This window comes from Dipodomys spectabilis, unplaced genomic scaffold, assembly GCF_019054845.1.
Source record: "Dipodomys spectabilis isolate Male_0828 unplaced genomic scaffold, ASM1905484v1 ptg000081l, whole genome shotgun sequence".
NCBI classification, from domain to species: domain Eukaryota; kingdom Metazoa; phylum Chordata; class Mammalia; order Rodentia; family Heteromyidae; genus Dipodomys; species Dipodomys spectabilis.
In genome coordinates, this window is record NW_024870758.1 from 18,028,921 (window position 1) to 18,049,495 (window position 20,575).

General features: G+C 37.8%; 1 protein-coding gene across 1 annotated transcript in view; it reads left to right on the top strand.

Moving 5' to 3' along the window:
* Positions 1-20,575, top strand: part of Fmnl2 (formin like 2) — a 288,837-nt gene that overhangs the window by 151,990 nt on the left and 116,272 nt on the right. The window contains 1 exon segment of the mRNA XM_042683447.1: positions 16,044-16,127. Within this exon segment, the coding sequence (XP_042539381.1) occupies positions 16,044-16,127 (84 nt within the window).

Below are 20,575 nucleotides of genomic sequence, written 5' to 3' on the forward strand. Positions count from 1 at the left end.
CTTTAAAAGTTTTATGGGCAATGAGAATATAGTTGTCCTTCGTACTCTATAATCAAACCACATGGGCTAGTACCTCTCCAGTATGGATCCTCAACATGATAATCCTTTTCTGAAAGCTATATTTTGTAAAGGATTGACATTGTATTTTGAGATCTTCATTCTTACTATATTGTTCATATAAAAAACGTAACTGCTTTTACAAAATGATTTGGCAGTGGGGTTCTCTTCTATCTATATTCCATACAGTTTGAAGGATGACTTTCTTGTGAGAACTCAGAGAACGTTATTTCCACCTTTTCTCAATTTAAAAGGCATAATTTTTCATGAGTGGACATCTAGAGCTTGAGATGGGCTGATAAAAATGATAACCAAAGTGCTTTTCATTTAAAAAAATTCCCTTGAGTGAGCAGCAAATGCAGAGGTGCCAAATTGAATCAGCCAGCTTGCCATGGTGCTTAAGAGGCAAATTCTCCAGCCAAAATGAATTGGGTAGGTGAGAAGTTTCTAGGAATATTTACACAGAATGAAGCAAAGAGCCTGATTGTATTTTTGGCCTTAGCAAGTAGGATATTCTGTTTTTCTCTGTATGGATTTGCTTAGCTGTCCATTCTTTCTCCGCACCCACTCCCCCCCCCCCCCTGTCCCCCGTGCTTCTAATCTTGAGAAATTAATTGCAATACTACTTCGTCTGAGTGAAGATTCCTGTGATGGGTCCTGTGAATGTGCACACTGTACTTTCTTAATAGAATCCTATGCATCCTTTGAGCTTTAGATATTGGCATGGTTATGGTATATACTTTTTAATGTTACCCAAATGTTCTAGTTATTTAACTTTTTAAAGTTATGGCTTCTTGAATGAGAAACCACTAATAGACTATATTCTAGCAAGTATAGAAAGGAACAGTTTCTATTGTTGTGCTTCACCATTTAAAGGTAAGACTTGGGCTGGGAAGGTGGCTTAGTGGTAGAGTGCTTGCCTTGCATGCATGAGGCCCTGGGTTCGATTCCTCAGCACCACATAAGCAAAAAGAAAAAAGCTGGAAGTGGTGCTGTGGCTCAAGTGGTAGAGCGCTAGCCTTGAGCTGAAGAGCTGAAGGACAGCGCCTAGGCCAAAAGTTCAGGCCCTACGACCGGACCCCCCCAAAAAATAAAATAAAATAAAAGTAAGACTTGTGTAGACTTAAAACCAATGAAGGCAAGGAAATATGGATGACTTAACTTGTTGCCTCTGTTATCTGGAAAGTAGGGTTTATTGTAGATTATTCCTCATGATTTGGGTAAGGTAGTAGCAGTGAGAGTTTGGTGTAAAATGTATGCTTCTCTGATGCTCTTCCTTCTCAAAGGCAGGATTGAGGATTTATCTTCTGAGTCCCCAGTGGACTCAGCTCTGCTGGTAACTTTAACAGTGAAAACAGCAACTGATAATTGGAAACTTTCTAATATGCCACACACTAACATTTATTTTTCACAAGAGGTGTGGGAGTAGAATATAAGAAGGATGGGAGCGGGCGCCTGTGACTCACGCCTGTAATCCTAGCTACTCAGGAGCCTGGGATCTGAGGATCACCGTTCAAAGCCAGCCCAGGCAGAAAGGTCTGTGAGACTCTTATCTCTAGTTAACCACCAGAAAACTGGAAGTGGCGCTGTGGCTCTAGTGGTAGAGTGCTTGCCTTGAGCTGAAGAGCGTAGGGATAACGCTCAAGTCCAAAGTTCAAGCCCCACGACTGACACACACACACACACACACACACACACACACACACACACACACACACAAAAAGGATGGTGAAAGTGAGGGTGATATTAATGGATTAATGGTCTTGAAATTCTATTAACACTTAAAGCACAATTCTTCAGAAGTAGGGTATCACAAGATGTCACATGGTATTTTCTTCTATTACTACCTGTAGCTTTTTGTAGTAATTCTGTCCTGTTAGGGAGAGTCAGGGATGAATCTGCTTCTTCTTTGGGAATTTGTACTTTATACTAAATCAGGTAATTCTTTTTTTAAAACCTCTGATGCATAAGTGATTTTGTCAGAAAAAAAATTTGTTGTGTATTTTTTTTTTTTTTTTTTTTTTTGTCGGCCGTGGGGCTTGAACTCTGGGCCTGGGCGCTGTCCCTCAGCTCTTTAGCTCAAGGTGAGCGCTCTACCACTTGAGCTACAGCGCCACTTCCGGTTTTCTGGTGGTTTATTGGAGATAGGAGTCTCACGGTCTCTCCTGCCCTGGCTGGCTTTGAACCTCGATCCTCAGATCTCAGCCTCCTGAGTAGCTAGGATTACAGGCGTGAGCCACCAGCGCCCGGCTGTTGTGTATTTTTAAAGCAAAGAGCAGAGAGTCAATGTGAGTTCTACCCATCACTGAGTTTTTTGGGAAGAAAATAGTATTGGTGAATAGGAAGTGATTGGGGAAATGTAGGGAGACAGATAATAAAAATCTGCCTGATGGGCAGTTGGAGGGGGTTATAAGAAAAAATTGATAGAATTAGTAAAGATCAAATTGCCAGTATATTTGAAAATAAAATATAAAGAAATCTATGAACAAATGAGATTTAGAATTCATGAGTTAGTAGGTTTTTTTCACTTGTTAACAAATGTGCATGAAACCTGTAAGGTGCAGATCCTGCCTGTGACTGATTACTGCCTTCCCTTCACAGTCAAAGGATGGGATGACTTCGAGATGACAAGTGTACAGGAACCATAGCTGGTTCCCACCTTGACACTGATGGTTTAATCTTGAGGTTTTTAAAACTGAAAAATAGGGTATTAGTATTTTTTTTTAAAATTCTTTCCTACCTTCATACATTTCTACCTTGATTTCATGGGTGTGAAATTGGCCTGTAGTTTTTTTTTTCTTTTCTGAGACTGAGATGAGCACAACGTTAATAATTACACCAGGACAAAGGATTTTAGGCTACTCCTCTGACTGTAAAACTATGTTCTATCAAATGTGTTGAGACAGTATTTACTCTAAAACAAGCTTAAGATTTTGTATCAAGATAAATTTTCGGCTGCATATTGTGGCATGCTGTTTATTTGAACCCCTCCTCGGGAAAGACTTGTATTTAGGATATCTCTTACCTACTTGAAAAGTGTGCATATTTATTTTTCTGATTCAACTTGATAATTTCTCATACAGCTTAAGATTAATTTTGAAAATTCTTTCTAAAGGTTTTTAAAAATTTTAGACTACTTCAAGAGCAGTAACTTAGGTGTGATGGGGAAGTGTATGGTAGTTTTAAAAATTTACATTGGAGCTCCCAAACCTTTCAGTTCACAGCACCCTCATTGTACACCAGGCCCTAAAGAAATGCTCACTGTTCACTATGTCCTGATAACTTAGTGGTGGTCATTGGAAAAAATACATAATTGTGAGGAAAAAGACTTGAATATTATTCTTTTAAAAATAGCCACTACTTATTGTTATATGTGCACATGTGGGGCATTGTAAAACTTCTCAAATCTTGATTTAGATTGTGTGTGACCACCCTTTATTTTCTATTGGACTTTAATTTTTCTTCTGTTGTCTCTCATTGCAGTTAAAAAAACCCCAACTATGACATCATGGATGTCATAATATAATGTAATATAGAGGCTTAACTGAGACTAGTAGTTTTGATAGAATCAGACAGATTTGAGTTTTATTGCTTTCTTTGAAAATTTAAAATTTTCTCCCAGGTTTTTATGTGTGCATTAGGGTGCCTTGGCACTTAGTTTGGGAACCATAGCTATGGCCATAAGTGCTCTATTTGATTATTAGCTAAACACATATAGCACCAGAACTCTTAAGTATGTGTGGATGTGAGAAGTTCTCAAAGGTACCAGGTTAAAGGAGGTGCTCCTCCCATTCTTCACTTTGGTTGTGCTGTATTCTCATACAAAGTGGATGAAGTAGATGCTATTTCAAGCTCTGAGCTCAGTGAGACACTGTTTTACATGTATAAAGTGTCACTCATTTAGTTTTTAATTGTCATAGGTATCCAAATTCATAAAATCTCTTCTAAAGGATTAGTCTGGAAATGTCTTTGTAGTAGCCAGTTTCATCCTTTTATAAGTTCAGAAAGTTAAATGACTTGTCAGCTTATATATAGTAAGTAATTCCTATTCTGGGATTTAGTAGATGTGTTCTAAGAGCAAGTCGAGTGTGTGTGTGTGTGTGTGTGTGTGTGTGTGCGCGCGTGCGTGTGTGTGTGTGTGTGTGTTGAATCAGGAGACTAGAATCATCATCCAGAACTCCAGTCTCTTCTCAAGCTACTACAACCTGGTTCACATGTCTCCTGCTCTGAGAGATATTTTCTATAAGTCACAGATACTTGGACAACGAGAGTATTTTAGTTCATTTTTAAATGAAAACCCTGAAACTCAGAAAAATTCAGTTATTTGTCAAAATGAACCACCAATAATTGGAATTTGAACTCAGGTCTATTATGATAACCAAAAGACATTGTAAAATCCTGGGGTTCTTTCAGAGACATTAAAGACTGGTTTAAGTTGTAATAATGTGGCCTTTTCTGTTAATATGCTTTGATAAATTCTATTTATTTGAAAATTATGTATATTGTGTGGTACCTCTATTACATAGTGTCCCTGTTGTTGAAGCACAAGGAATAATAGATAATATGGTGCCTGCCACTTATAAACACACACAAGCACTATATATATAATGTGTATATATATATATATGTATATATATATATGGGAGAAGGAGGATGAATGAGTCTATTTGTCAGTGGTAGGCAGGGAGGGGACATTACAGTAGCACCCTGAGATAGGACAAAGTGAAGATGGACAGATTTTAAAGGCTTGTTTAGGGTAGTTTTAGAAGTTGCAAATCAGAAAGTGTCTATTTCTTTAAAGCCTGATGTAAAATAGTGGTTTATTTGCAATTAGAGCTGAAATTCTCCCTGTAAGAAGACATGTAAGGATTAGACTATACTTCGTGTGGAAATGAGCATTACCTTGCTGGAAGGGTTGTTTTGCATTGTATTTGGGGCTGTTAGACTTGAAGGGTCATGTGAATCAGAACAGACTGGTGACTGGGAGTTGGATGTAGTTTATCTTTTGAGTGAGGGAGAGAGTAGAGTTGTTAGATCATGTAAGAATGCAAATATTAAGTGGCCACTGTCATATTTTGGCATTTCTCCAAATACTTATATCCCTCTTGGAGAAGCATAGCACTGCTCTGTAGAAAGCAGAAAAGTGTTTCCATCCAGAATGCATCAGTGGGTGGACTGAGTTCAGCAGCTGGGGTTTTGTCCTCAGGTCTGCTTCTGTGGTACCCCACTGAGAAGCATGGGGGAATCCATACCCTTTTCTTTTCCATCTGCCCTAGATGCATGCTTTTTCTTCCTTCTTCCTACATACAGCCAACTCTAGCACTTAAATATTGAGTAATGAATACCCTGGGGTCTACTACTTTTATTTCCATGAAATTCAGTGTCTGTAAGTGTAACCAGACATTTTTTTCCCTATGCAGTGCTTGGTGCAAGCAATGCATATGTATCCTGCTGCCTCATTATAGGCTGAAACCAGGCCAATCAGTAGGGTAACACTTTCTGCTACAGAGAATGTGCCACTGTGGTGTGAGATTATAAATTCAAGAATAAGTCAATATGCAGATTTTGTTTTATAGGAACTTTTCTGGCTCCTACACAGAAGCAACAAATATTGAAAACCTTGTACATCCCCTCAAAACCAATTTCTCACTGTTGTGTCTAAGGATCCATTTTGCAATATATGATTTAGATCAGCTATTTATTATGTGAGCTGTTGTGTCACATCTGTCTTGCATAGCAGGTATAAAATCCAAATTGCCATGTATCACATCTCAGAATTGGTTTGGGTGCTTTTACTTGACTCTTAAATACTAATTGATGTTAGGAATTTGTATATTGAGTGTCTATCCATGTTGTGTAGAAGTATTGTAGACGGCATAACGTTTACCAAGGAATGTTCATCCTCATCAGATCAGAAGCAGAGACATATGAAATGATAGAATAACTATTCAGCATCTAGAGCAAGTGCTATTATTAATAACTCAAAGACACTGTTACTCTAAGAGCAATAAATGGAAGTCTTAGTTTTGGGTTAAAGAATATATTTGGCTTAAAAAGAAGGGTACAGTGGGGATGTAGGAGAAACACATATCAGTGACAGACTTGGAGTAGGAAAACAGAAGAGATATTCTTGAACCTTTGGATGTTTTTAACCTTATGGAAATAGTGTGTAATATTTGACAACCATCTGATAAATGATCCCTAATTTTTCCTCTGATTTGAATTATTTGTCTAAAAAAAGCAGAAAATACGGTTGTGTAGAACTGAGCACACGGGTTAGGCACTGCCTGAGTGATGGGTGCTTTGCTGGGGAGACTGGAGTGATGCCTTGGACACAAATCATCTTTATGTTAAAGAATTTGTGTGGCTTATATTGTAAGGACAGTAAAAATATGTGACAGGTGGTCACCTCTAATGGTTTTTGAATTGTTTATTCGTGTGAGATATTATTCTTGTTTGTGACATATCCAAGAGTTAGTCACTTTAAAATATTAAATATACAGTTATTCCCTTTGACATCCTGTGTGAATGAAATAATTGAAGCTGAGCAAAAAGATATCAACAGCATTAATGTTGTGTTTAAAACCAGACCAGTATGATGTGCATGCACAGAAGAAAGTTTATGTGATGGGTGGCCTTTCCACATCTCTGGGACACCAGGGCCAAAAGTTAAGTAAAGGATGGGGAAAAGAATGTCACAAAAGAGAAAGTTAATCAGAATACCTGCCAAGGAAGATTTCTCCATCTTACTACTGTCTTGGATCCCATGGGATTCTTAAGGTGATCCACCAGGGATGATTGATACACATAGCTTGCAATGAAACCTTCAGTGGTGCCAGTGAAATTGTATTTATTTAAATTATAATTTGATAACATGTCTTCTTGATGACTGGATGGTTTTATTTTTAGAATTTTTAGTAATTTAATTTTAGAATATCATTATGGCCCCCAAAGTTTTCTGTTTCCTACTATAATGAAGTTAAGAACTGGCTTTTATCCATTTGAATTGACAGTATATAAAATGGATATCAGTATATAAAATGGATATCAGGCCACTGACGATTGGGGGTAAGAAACAGATTTGAAAATTGTACAATTTGGAATTTTGGAAAGAGGGAAGCTAAAATATCATTGGCTAGATTCTAGTCTTCTATAACACATAACCATGGATGGCTTAAGAAATTAGTAGTTTATAACTCAGTGTCATTATCTTACAGCTTTTAGGTTGAAATTGGGAGACAAGTTTTACCTAGCTAAAATCAAGGTCTTAGTAGGGCTGCTTTCCTTTCTCTAAGCTCTGGAATCCTTGCTTTCTCTTTGTCAGGTTTTAGAGGCTGTTGTATTCTTTATCTTGTGGTCCCTTTACTCTACTTCTACAGTTAGTAACGCTAGAGAAAGTCCTAGTCACATCACACCACTTTGTTACCTCTTCCCTCCACTTTTATATTGTAAAATATACACAACATGAAATACACATATTGTAAAGTTTACCAGGCAGGCACTGGTGGGCTCATTCCTGTAAGTCTAGCTTCTCAGGAGACTGAGATCTGAGGATCAAGGTTCAAACCCAGCCCAGTCAGGAAAGTCTGTGAGACGTATATCCAATTAACCACCTGAAAACTGGAAGTGGAGCTGTGTCTCCAAGTGGTAGAGTGCTAACCTTGAGCAAAAGAGCTCAGGAACAATGCCCATTCCCTGAATTTAAGCCCCACAAATGACCAAAAACAAAATTACCATTTTTTGGTGGGGGAGGGGGGGTCCGGTCATGGGGCCTGAACTCTGGGCCTGGGCGCTCAGCTCTTCAGCTCAAGGCTAGTGCTCTACCACTTGAGCCACAGTGCCACTTCCGGCTTTAAAATTACTATTTTTAATATACAATTCAGTGACATTAAATACATTCACACTATCATCCAACTACTGCCACTTCAGTTTCCCCTATTTTCAACATCCCAAACAAATTTTCTACCAATGATTACCATTCTTTACTCTTTCAGCTATAGGAGATTATCCTAAGAATCAAAAGGGAGGCAGTAGGCAGTGCTGTGTTGCTGGGAAGGGATTGGAGGAGAATTAGGCCTGGATTTCAGGGTGAACAGATGAAAAGATTTGACTTTAGGGCAATACAGAGCTCCTTCTTTTATGGTTTGATTGTGGTAGAATGTGGCCCTCTGATTGTTAAAGATAGTTGAGTCTCATGTCTTCAGTTATTAAAATGCGTTTCCTCTACAGGATTATATGGTATAGGAAGGAAGCCGAAATAACCTTTTCTCTTCATTTTGACTCAGTTTTACTTGCACACATAAGCCTTGTACTTGAATGTCTTTCCTCATGTTCAGTCATCACCCATCACCCATAGTGTTTCCTGGCTTTCTTAAGCATAACTTTATATGTAAATACATATTATAGTTTACAATGCTCCTATACAGACACAGCTCCTGGCATAGTGGTAGGCAGACTGTAAAGCAGAGAGCTGTGTGAATTCTAGAACATGTCAAGGAATCAGGTATCAGTCCTCTAATGAAAATCATATTTGAGGGTTGAAAGAATTCTAATGAATAATACTTTGCATTATTCCTTTTGTGTTTGAATGCTGTAAGAATTTGGATTCCAGGAGTTGGCATGATGACCAGATGGGATGTGTAGTTTTGGCTTTTGCCTGGGTATTGAGTCACTTTAGCAAGCGATACAGAGGGTAGTAAGAAGCTGGACTGCAGGAACATCTACCGTTGGTCACTGTAACATATGCCCTTGTATTCTGTGGATGAGATGGACCCCCTACCACCCAAATTTCTGGTGATTGGCCCTGTAATTACAGACACATGATGTAAATACAATCATTCAGTCATTGTTCATTTCTACTTCTAAGAGATAGCAAATATATGGCTAGTTTAAAACAAGATAATTCATGTGAAATTTGAGGAAGTATTTTCATGTTTACTGGTAATACAGATTTGTAATTTTCTAGAGGTTTGTAAATTAACAAAATGAGTTGTTCTATGAAGAGGAAGCCCCCAGGTCAGGGAGGAAAAGGAAGATAGTGGCAAGAGTTTATGCTTCTCATGGGAAAAGGCAACTATATAGTCAGCTAGAGATAGAGGATTATTAAAGTAGAAGGTTCCTTAAAGTGTACATAGAATAATATTTGATAGGTATTAACTACTAACTACTAACTACTAACTAACTGTCTCAACTATGTGTCTACTTACATCCAGTATATATTCACCCAGATACCTGTAAGTAAGAAAATAGTAGACATGCTGGCTGGATTCTTAACAACAACAAGAATAAGAACAACAACAACACATAACTTTATTACCAGGTGCTAGTAAGTTACTCCTAGTTACCTGGGAGACTCTTAGGAGGAGTGTGGTTTAAGTTAAGCCTGGGCATATAGGTCTCTGAGACCACTTCCCTAGTACTAGTTGGGCACAGTGACAGATACCTCTCATTGCAGCTATGTGATAGGCTGAGATCTGGAGGACTGCAGTTCCAGAAAAACCTGGGCAAAAAAAGTCTAATTCCGGGGCTGGGAAGGTGGCTCAGTGGTAGAGCGCTTGCCTTGCATGCCTGAGGCCCTGGGTTCGATTCCCCAGCACCACATAAGCAAAAAGGAAAAAAGCCGGAAGTGGTGCTATGGCTCAAGTGGAAGAGCGCTAGCCTTGAGCTGAAGAGCTGAGGGACAGCGCCCAGGCCCAGAGTTCAGGCCCCATGACCGGACCAAAAAAAAAAATAAAAAAAAAAAAAAGTCTGTAATTCCATCTTGGTGGCAAGTTGGCTGTCATGTCAGCAATGACAGGAAACATAAAATAACATGATTCATGGTGCAGGAGTGGTCCAGGCAAAATGTGAAAAACCCTGTCTCAGAAGAACCTGTGCAAAAAAGGGTAGGAGGCATGACTAGGTCGTAGAGCGCTTATCTAGTAAATGTAAGGCCCTGAGTTCAAACTCCCATACTCCCCTTACCCAATAGCTTTATTGAAGTAAAGTTAACAAGCAGAAATTACATAAGTTGAATGTTGTAATTTAATATTCTCATATACATGCACACTAAAATTATAGTATGCCTCACATGCTACTTTTTTTTTTCTTTTTCGTTGGTCTTGGGGCCTGAACTCTGGGCCTGGGTGCTGTCCCTCAGCTCTTCAGCTCAAGGCTAGTGCTCTACCACTTGAGCCACAGTGCCACTTCTGGCTTTCTCTGCTTATGTGGTGCTGAGGAATCGAACCCAGGGCCTCATGCATGCAAGGCAAACGCTCTACCACTGAACCACCTTCTCAGCCCCTTTTTCTTCCCTCTTTGGTGATTAAGTGGATTGAACTCACCTCTTCCTTTTTGTGATATGTGTATAATGTGTGCATACTTAAGATCTACTTTTTCAGCAGATTTCCAGTATATAGCAGAGTGTGCTAACTACAGTTGCCCTGCCTAATTAAAACTTAATACCCTTTGACTGGCATCTCATGTCCCCATTGGCCTGGATTTTGGCTCTACTATTGGTAATTACCAGGTACACAAACCTGGACAGATGCCTTCATCTTCTTGAATCTGTTTGGTCATCTAGAAAAGACAGTATGGGACTAAAACATCACAAGATTATCGTCTAGCACTGTACTTTTTGATTACATAAAAGAGAAGAATCTGGTCTGGAGTTATAGCTTTTTGGTAAGAACACCTATCTATCTTGCCAAATGTAAGACTGTGACTTCAAACCCTAGTACTAACAACAAGCTGACCACTGATTGCTCACACTTGTAATCCTAGTTACCCAGGAGGCTGAGATCTGAGCATCCTGGTGGTTTGAAGCCAGCCTGGGCAGGAAACTCTTATCTCTAAAAAATACTCAAAACAGCTAGAAGTGGCACTTGTGGCTCAAGTGGTAGAGTGCTAGCCTTGAGCAGAGAGGTTCAGGGACAGAGCTGACTTTAAGCCCTAGGACCGCCCCCCCCAAAAAAAAAATTACAAAGGGGTCCTATGCATTTCATTCAAGAATGAATAAATGAAAGAAAGAAAAGAGAACAAGCAAGCCTTTTAAGAAAATAGTGTACCTAAGATTGCAAATGGGAGCTTTAGAGATATGTTTCATTCTTCTGAAAGGACAACTTTCCAGTCAGATTTTATTTTGTAGATGTAACTAGATTAGGGAGAGACTCATTTCTCCCCCCTTCGTAAGCTCCACTGGCTTCACTGAATGTCATTAATTACTCTTGATGATTAAATAAAAATAGTGAAAAGGAAAGATGACTGGCTCGTAGTGATTCACTTTGGGGAACTATTTGGCTGGTTGCCTGAGTCCTGTGCCAGGAAAGAAGCTGAATATATTTTAGCAGTATCCACTCAGTTACGAAGATATTAAAATTTAAGATGCCAGGTAGTTTCTTGGCCTATGAATATAGGTCATGGAGGGAGATAGCTTTTACATGAGTTGATCCAAAGGGTAGGCCATGTGCTGTGTTGGCAACCATCCTGTTGCCCCCATCTGTTTCAATTTTAAAGTGAATTTACCTGATCTCCCAATTTGGTGAAAGGGTAAAAGCAATGGAGAAAGAATGAAGAGGAATTTTCTATATAGGTTGAAACTCTTGAGGCAGGGAAGCACCATTATCATTCTCATCATTCTCACCACCATCATCACCCTCATTGCTATCACCATGAACATCTCCATTTCACAAGGGGAGCAAGCTGAAGCTGATATTTAGCTTAAATAACTTACTCAGGGTCCAAATATTCAAAACCACTTTGTGTCATTGCCTGTCTATCCTTGCTGCCTACCCATAGTCCAGGCTCAATCCATAGTATCCTGCTTTACATTATACCCAGTAACCCATTCTCCAGAGATTATGTCCTCTTACTTAATACAATGTCTTCTGGATATTGTATTTACTTCTGTCTTGCTTCACTGGTTTTTGTTGAAGCTTGACTTCATAACATATTTGTTGATTTGGTTTTGTCACATGCTGTCCCACCCAGTCACCATTTTCCATGGGCCTCATATCTATACACACACACATTTTAAGTGCTCAGAAGCTTTGTTTAAAATACTAGTGGTTTCTCTGAATATTTAAGTAGCCTAAATATTAGCATGCATTTGCACCTTTACATGCAAAGGATTATGTCTTTAGTTACTGAAGTAGAATTGTCAGCTTCAGGCAGTCACAAGCTTCAGTGTCACAAGAGGAAGGTAATCAGACATCTGTTTTGATCATGGCTTGACATCTACCATGAATGGAAAAGCTACTAAGCCTCCTTGTCCCATAGCTTCCTTTGTCTTTAGTGGAAACTTAATTGTTTGGATTATAAGTGGATTAAATTGGATAATGCATGTAAAGAGCCTAAGAGCTTGAGGCATATGAGATCATCAGTAAAGGGTATATCTTGTAGATTTTGATGCTTTTCTTTGATTCTTAACATACTGACCTTCAGTTATTAACTACATTCACTAGCTTTTTGAGTACTTAGTTTACTTTTTTTAGTTTAGTTGTATGCTTCATCATGCTCAAGTCGTAGTGTTAGGGTTAGAATCCAGATAGATTAGTCTGTTCCAGAGCCTTATCCTAATAACCTCCTAACTTTCTCTACTGCTTAACCTCATTCTTTTTGCTATTGTGCAGTCATCCAAGTGTTGGAGGAAGAAGTCCATCTCATTTTCTTATAGAAAAAAGTAATGGTTCTAGGATTGGTTGTTTAATGCTTGTAAGGTTGCAAGATAAAGTTCTAGAGAATTATTATACAACAGTTTCAATACAGTTATAGACACCACTCAAACATAAACATTGAGAATGGTTAAGAGTATCAATTTATGTTTTCTACTTCAATTAAAAGACGTGTATGTGGTAAGGGTTTTGAATTCAGGACTTCTCACATGCTTTGCCCTTAACCCTTTCCACTTTAGCTAGTTTTCAGATAACTGTCCTGTTTTTTGCATAGGACTGGCCTTAGAATGTGATTTTCCTACTTTTGTTTCCCATATAGCTAGGGTTACAGCTGTTAATCACTGAGCCCAGCATGTTTTCTTGAGATAGGGTTTCACTAACTTTTTGTCTAGGCTGACTTCAAACTTTAGTCCTCATATTGCTAACTCCTACATATAATTTTTTTCCCCTTAAAGTTATGGCTCTTTTCTTTTGAGTTCTGTAAAACTTTTGCATCTTTATTATTTAGGAGCTCTAAAGAATTGTCCAAGCTATTTCTCTTAGACTTGCTTTCCTCTGATCCCTTAAGTAATACTGCCTGCAAAGTCCACATTCTTTTTGGTTTCTAAGTAGGCAGTTATATAATAGAAAGTTCCTGTTATAATATCTGCTGGTTTAATTGTTATGAGTATTAATTGTGGGATTGTAATGACAAAGGAATATTGCATAAGATGTATTTGATACTGTACTCCCTTCTGAGTACCCGCATTTAACTGTGGGCTTCTCAATATGAGCTGTGAGATTATAGGGGAAAGTAGGGATTCTTTGCATGTACACAGCACTGTCATGAATCTAGAACAAGAGTGATAAAAAGTTCTGTATTCCTGTGGCATGGAAGTATTTGGTTCTGAATGACTTAGACTCTTTCATTCAGCTCTGTTGTGCGTGATAATTAAACTTCAGATGGATAGACTATCATAGACTCTTTTAACTATTAATTAATTGCTTCATGACATAGTAATTTGTGTATTTTTACTGTTATTTACTTAGTAGTTATATCTTTTTTCACAAGGTTATAAAATAAAAGGCATATTAATAAACAATGTAAAATCATGCAGATAAGTATAACATCAGAAGTGAGACTACAAATGTAATTCCATTTTGAGGCAGATCAATTATTACTATTAAAAAATCTCAATCTGAATATACTGGCAACAAAAGTCAGGTTTTGTGGTTTATCACATGTAGCAGAAAATTTCTGTATGCCATCTAATCATCACTGAAGGAGGATGTATTATAAAATTTAGAACTGGTTTTTAGTGTATAGATGACTTGTAGCTTAAATATAAGCCCCAAATCATTAAAGATAATTCAGGCTAAGAGAATAACTGAGTTACTTAGGGTTTTTTTTTTTTGTTGGTTTGCCTTTTAAATTCAATGAAGTATATAATGCCTGTTGGCTGCCATAAGCCTCCAAGACATTGGTGACTGACAACAAGGCAACAACTTTAAAAAAAAATTGTCTTTCCAGTGTGGAATTTGGGTGGGCAAGCACATTATTGGGGGGCAATGCCATCGATACAATAGAAGCACACATAAGAAGTGTTAGCGCCCAGTGAGACTGTCACCTTGTAATTGTTGGTGTCTTCAGAAGACCTTTGGCAGTCCTCACATGCATGTACATCTGTTTTAGAAATGGCAGATAAAGTGAGATTACATAACATGCCAAAGGCCTACTACAGTGATCGACACATTGTAGGAGTCTAGGCAGTCTGGTTTTTGCTCTTATAAGTTTTTATTCTATTCATCTTGTGACAGTAATAAAGACACAGGAGGGAAAACTCATTTAACTTATTTTAAATTTTTAATGTTTTTACTTGCTGGGTAATCACACCCAGGGGTACTAACCTAAAGGTCCAAAGAGGAAAATGTCTTTGGGGTATAATGACAGACTAGGTTATTTAACAGTGAGTAATTTTGGCCTCCTCAGAAAAGATATCCATGGAGTTCAGCTTTGTCTTACCCCAGGGTGATGGTTAATAACTTTGTTAAATTATAATAACTAATAAGTATAGATAGGTATTATCCATTCTAGTTTTAAATGGCTATTCCCTAGAAAAAAGCCATATAAAAACATTACTCAAGTTCACACTTCAAATTCTGTTGTCAGCTTGAGTATAAAGTTAAGTATATTGAAGGTAGCTGTTTATGAGTTCTAAAGTCTGATGAGTAAGATTCAGGTTAGTAGGTGGTAGGTAGATTTAAGGTATATGGACATGGATGTTGAGTTTGAGGGAATATGCTTGGGCTAAATCTATAGAAATCTTCAAGCCTTGGTTCTCTGCCATTCAGTTAGACTAGGTCAATCACCCTTGTCTCTACTAAATCTGATTTTTCCCATGACAGAAATCATAAGCATGCTAAAGAGAGTTTTATTCTCAGAAAGCTCAGGACTTTTTGTCTATTTGAATATTTACTCATATGAAGCATTGTAGTTTGTGGATAGGTATGATTTGAACTGTTGAGGTTGAGATAGATAAGATAATAAGAAATAATGTGTGTGTATTGGCTACTTAGCTTGTTTAGAGCATGGGAACTTTGGAGAGGCATGAAACCATCTGATTTTTTTTTGAGGGGGAGCAGGGAGCTTTCAATACCTGCTTTGTTTTGTCATCAAAGACCTTTCCTTTGTTGAAGTGTGTGTGACTGGCTGTTTGTAGCATTGGACTCATAATACACAAAGGTACTTGGGCAAACAACACTACAGAAGATGTGTTGTGTCAAAAGAGGGGGTTTATATTAATGCTGATATCTACATCTGGTATTTAACTTGGCTTGCGGCAAGCTTATATACCAACCTAGCTTTATAGAATTAAGATAGATTTCTAATATTAACATGTCCTAAAGGAATACTGTCATCAATTAGAGGGGTCAGAAAACAATCACATCATCTTCACCATCTTTTTTTTTTTTAAAAAACAACAAATTGTTCTTTTATTCAGGGTTATTTATCAAAGCAGGTAATAGTGGATCAGTGCTTCTGGTCCTTGAGGTTTCTTTTAGTGTTTAGAACTGTCTGCTGGGGCTTCAGTATTTTAAGAACTTAGAGTGATATACCTCTGAGTCCAAAGGGAGCCTGCCATGAAATGAGGAAGCAGAAGGATTACCAAGTCTTATTATTCCAAACAGACCATCTCTCACTCAGTTGCTTATGTAGAACTACAGAGCTTCCCTCCTCCATTAATTGAATCAGATAGTAGGAACTGAAAAGGCCAAGGGAGCCTGGTAGGATTAATTCTATCTATGAGTTACTGTGGATGTGATAGATCTTTTTCTTCTTCCTTTTCTTTTTTACAGAATGCTATGAACCTACCTCCTGACAAAGCCAGGTTGCTGCGACAGTATGACAATGAGAAAAAATGGGAACTGATTTGTGATCAGGTAAGAGTCAGTGATCCTTATCCGGAAAGAAATAAGTGAACCTCATTTTTTCCCCTTTTTTCAGAACTTTCCTGGGAGTTGCTTGGGTTTCTGTTTTGTGACTCCTTTACCTTCCTGTTTGTTTCTACTGAAGGAAGAGCCTGAAAGTTACTTCTTTTCTATTTACGTTATTTTCATTCTCTCATTTTTTATTAGCATACACTTTTAGCATACAATAGTTATAAGAAGGGAGATTTCATTGTAACATTTTCCCTCATTTATTCAACTCCTCTGTCATTCTCCCTGCCCTTCTCCCATATTCTCTCATTTTTCAAAAACTATTTTGTGGTTCAATTTTTAAGTGGGCAACCAAATTCAGATGATCTGTGTTTCTGTTTACCTTCCACAGCAATTTATTCTGCTTGAATGATGTAGGCCCTCTAATTTAATTCTTTTCTGTTTATGTAAATTGGTGTATATTCACACAAGAAGGTGAATTGTTTATGAAGAAAGTTTGGTAGCTGATAAAGCAATTACAGATTTTAGTTATTCTTCAGCTGGTCTATAACAAATCTAGACTGTTCACAGGGATATAAAATAAAAAGTGAATTCTCTAGCTTTAAGCCTTTAAGGTTCACTGATAGGACTTGAAGTATCTTTCTACCTTTTTTGTTTCTGTTTTTCAAAAACAACATATGATTGTTTACACATACACACTTTTGCATGTCCACACACTGGCTGATGACCCTCCTTTTAAATGTATTGTTCTGTTCATTTTAATTGGTAGTAATTTGGCATTTAGTGGCAGGGCTCAGTATAGGCTAGTGTGTCATCCTAGGAAGGATTACTTTCTAAAGTTGAATGGGAAGTATCCCTTGTAAAGTTGTTTTACTGCAGTTCTTTAACAAGACAAACAAAAGCAGTATTTATACTATATGTGAGCATCAAGAGGAGAGGAAGAGTAAGCTTCTGTTTATATGATGATGATATACAAGAAACACATTTGTGAAGACAGCTCATTCTTTGTACTTAATTTTTAATGAGGGTTATTGAAGCCTATTATTGAAAGGAAAAGTGGTTTTATAATGACAGTGACAGCAAGCAAAGGAAATAGGGGTAATTATTATAAAAATGCAAATTGTACAAATGAGGGAGATACAAGATAGGTGAGAAATGTGGAGAGAGAGAGAGAGAGAGAGAGAGGAGCATAGAACAAAGGTAGCCTGCCTTCAGGTGGTCCTTGTTAACCTTGAGAGGATCTAGGCTGGCCTCCCGTTCCTTCTCCCTCCCCTCTTCTTCCTCCCCTTAATTCCCTCCCTCTCCTTCTTCCCTCCCCTCTTTCTCCCCACTCCCTCCCCTCTCCTTTTCATATTGTATTACTCATTTTTACATATCAGTATGCCCTAAATGGAGGAATGCCAATGATGGAAGATTTCAGACAGCTGCATTTTCCCTTCAGACCAAAAATATCTTCATAAGGTTGATGTTGGTATCTTTGAGATATTGGAACTGACGGGGAGCAGATCAAGTATTTGATTTCATCTCTGGTTTTCAAGTCCTCAAAGTAAATGTCACAATGCCAGAGCATGGAGAATTGGCTACTTTACCTATTCCTCTCTGGGAGTCACTGCTCCATAGGCTAGAAGCTCTACATAGATGCTGTTCCATCCCATCTCCAAGGTGTTGTGTTGATTTGTTAATGATAGTTATGGGATAAGCAGATTAAAGAGCTGCCTGTTTAGTCTTCAAAAAATTCATATGTTGAAGTAAGGAAAAAACTGAGACAGAGATTAAATCTCTTACTAAGGACACAGATCTGTAAGTGGTAAAGTGGAGAATGTGCAATTATGGAATCTAACTCTTAACCACCATCTCTGCTGACCTCCTCATAAGGTGCCAATGTATGAGTGATATCTCAAAAGAAAGAAAAAGAAGTGTATTCTCTGTCTTACATTCTGTTATGCTTTCCTAAGAGGGTAAGTGGGGAGTTATAGCTTGAACCCTGAGCCTACCCAAGAGCATTATTGCTATGATGAAACACCATTTTTGGTTAGCTACTCATCATTGTGAAGATTGTGGCCAACAGAAATGACTTCTTTCATATATAAGTAGCCCAGGGGTATGTCACATGTGTGATAATCACTTGAAGTATATATTGTTTCCAAGGGAAAAGATAAAAACAAAAAGTTAAAAAGCATTCATAATATACTATTCACATGACATTACTATTCATCTTACCTGTTATGTACATGAAGTTGTCATGTATATATTTGGCTCTAACCTGGATCTGTCCATGATATCTAACTGGTGATCACTTAAAATAGGCTTTCAGTTATTCCATTTATATGAAAGATCCAGAATAGGAAGATCTGTAGAGATAGAATGTAGATTAGTAGTTGCCAGCACACTAGAAGGGGCCAGGAGGCACTGCTGAGGGTGTGGATTTTTTTTCCTCTGTGATGGAAAGTTATTGGGATTATATAGTGGTGATAGTTATGTAGCTTTATGATTATACTTAAATTTTCTTTTATCTAAATTTTTTTTTTTTGGTTGGTGGTGGGGCTTGAACTCTGGACCTGGGCTCTGTCCCTGAGCTCTTCAGCTCAAGGTGCGAGCTCTACCACTTGAGCCTCAGCACCACTTCCAGTTTCCTGGTGGTTAATTGAAGATAAGAGTCTCATGGACGTTTCCTGCCCGGGTTGGCTTTGAACCATGATCCTCAGATCTCAGTCTCCTGAGTAGCTAGGATTAATTACAGGCCAGAGCCACTGATGCCTGGCAGATTTTTACACTTTTAAAAGTAAATTTGATAGAGTGGGAATTATGTCTCATTTTCAAAAACAAGATATTTATTTCTGTGATAATGGGGGATAGGGAAGAAAAACATGAAAGGAATTTAAAAAAATAATGAGATGCTTTTGTGCATCTTTTGTGGATCTCATTTTGAGCAAAGTAAATAAAAAAAGACTGCCTGGGGGAAAACTGGGTATATGTGATTAGTGATTGAGAGGATTCAAAGAAATAATAGTTTGATTTTGTTGTGTTTGATCTTAGCTTTGTGATTATATAAGAATCTATATTTTTAGGAAATGTATACTGACATGAAGATGAAATGTTAGGACTGAGGTTTGCTTTAAAATACCTAAAAGAAGAAAACAAAAGTGAGACAAATGAGGAAAATATGGGAGATTTTTGGTAACTTGATGCCTGTTGGAGGTCCACGGTGTATATGTTTATGCTTGAAAATTCATTAAAGTATGTAAAATTTAAGTGTATTTGATAATGATACTAATTTTTCTTCCTCGAAACATGTAATTAACATACTTAATATACTTTGAGTCTTTGAGATTGTATATGTAAAATGTATAAAATAATACTTGTCTTTTTCTCCTACCATCCCTTTCCTCTGCAACTCCCCCCCCACCCCCTGCCAAACTTGAAAAGTTCATTTTCAACATAGTGCCTTGTACATCTCATTGTTACAAGGGGTGGTCCTGTATCCTTATTTCAGCATTTTGTTAAAGGGATGGTAAGGGAAAAACAAAGGAAGGGGTAACAATGCTCCATAGGAAATGGACTCATTACCTTGCTCATGTAACTGTAACCCCTCTGCACAGTATCTTTACAATAAAAGCTGTATTTAAAAAAAATAATACCTGTCTGCTTGTGCGACTACTGGAGAAGGCTCACATGTTAACTTTTTTTTTTTTTAATTAGTTGTGGGTTTTGAATTCTGGGGCTGGGCACTAGCCATCAGCTCCAGGTGAGTGCTCTACTACTTGAACCACAGTGCCACTTTTGGTTTTCTGGTGGTTTATTGGAGATAAGAGTCTCTACTACAAAGTCACAGTAATCAAAAGTTTGGTACTGGCACAAGAACAGACCTGAGGACCAACGGAATAGAACTGAAGACCCAGAAATGAACCCAAAGACCTATAGCCACCTAATCTTCCATAAGGGAGCTAAAAAAAAATAGAATGGAAGAAAGACAGCCTCTTTAGTAAATGATACTGGCAAAATTGGTTAAACGCTAGTAGAAAACTAAAGCTAGATCCCCATATATCATCTTGCACCAGAATCAATTCCAAATGGATCAAAGACCTTGAAGTCAAAGCAGACACCTTGAATACATTACAAGTAGGAATAGAAGAAACTCTAGGGCTCCTTGGCACAGGCCAAAATTTTCTTAATAAAGACCCAGAAACACAACAAATCAAAAGTTGGACAAATGGGATTGCATGAACTTGTAGAGCTTCTGCATGGCAAAGGATATAGCTAACAAGATCAATAGAAAACCTACGAATTGTGAGAAGATCTTCACTAGCCATACAACAGACAAGGGTCTCATATCTAAAATATACTTAGAACTGAAAAAATTAAATCCCCCAAAACAAATACTCAAAGAAACAACTGCCCGATAAATAAGTGGGCTAAAGACTTAAAGAGAGACTTCTCTGAAGAGGAAGTAA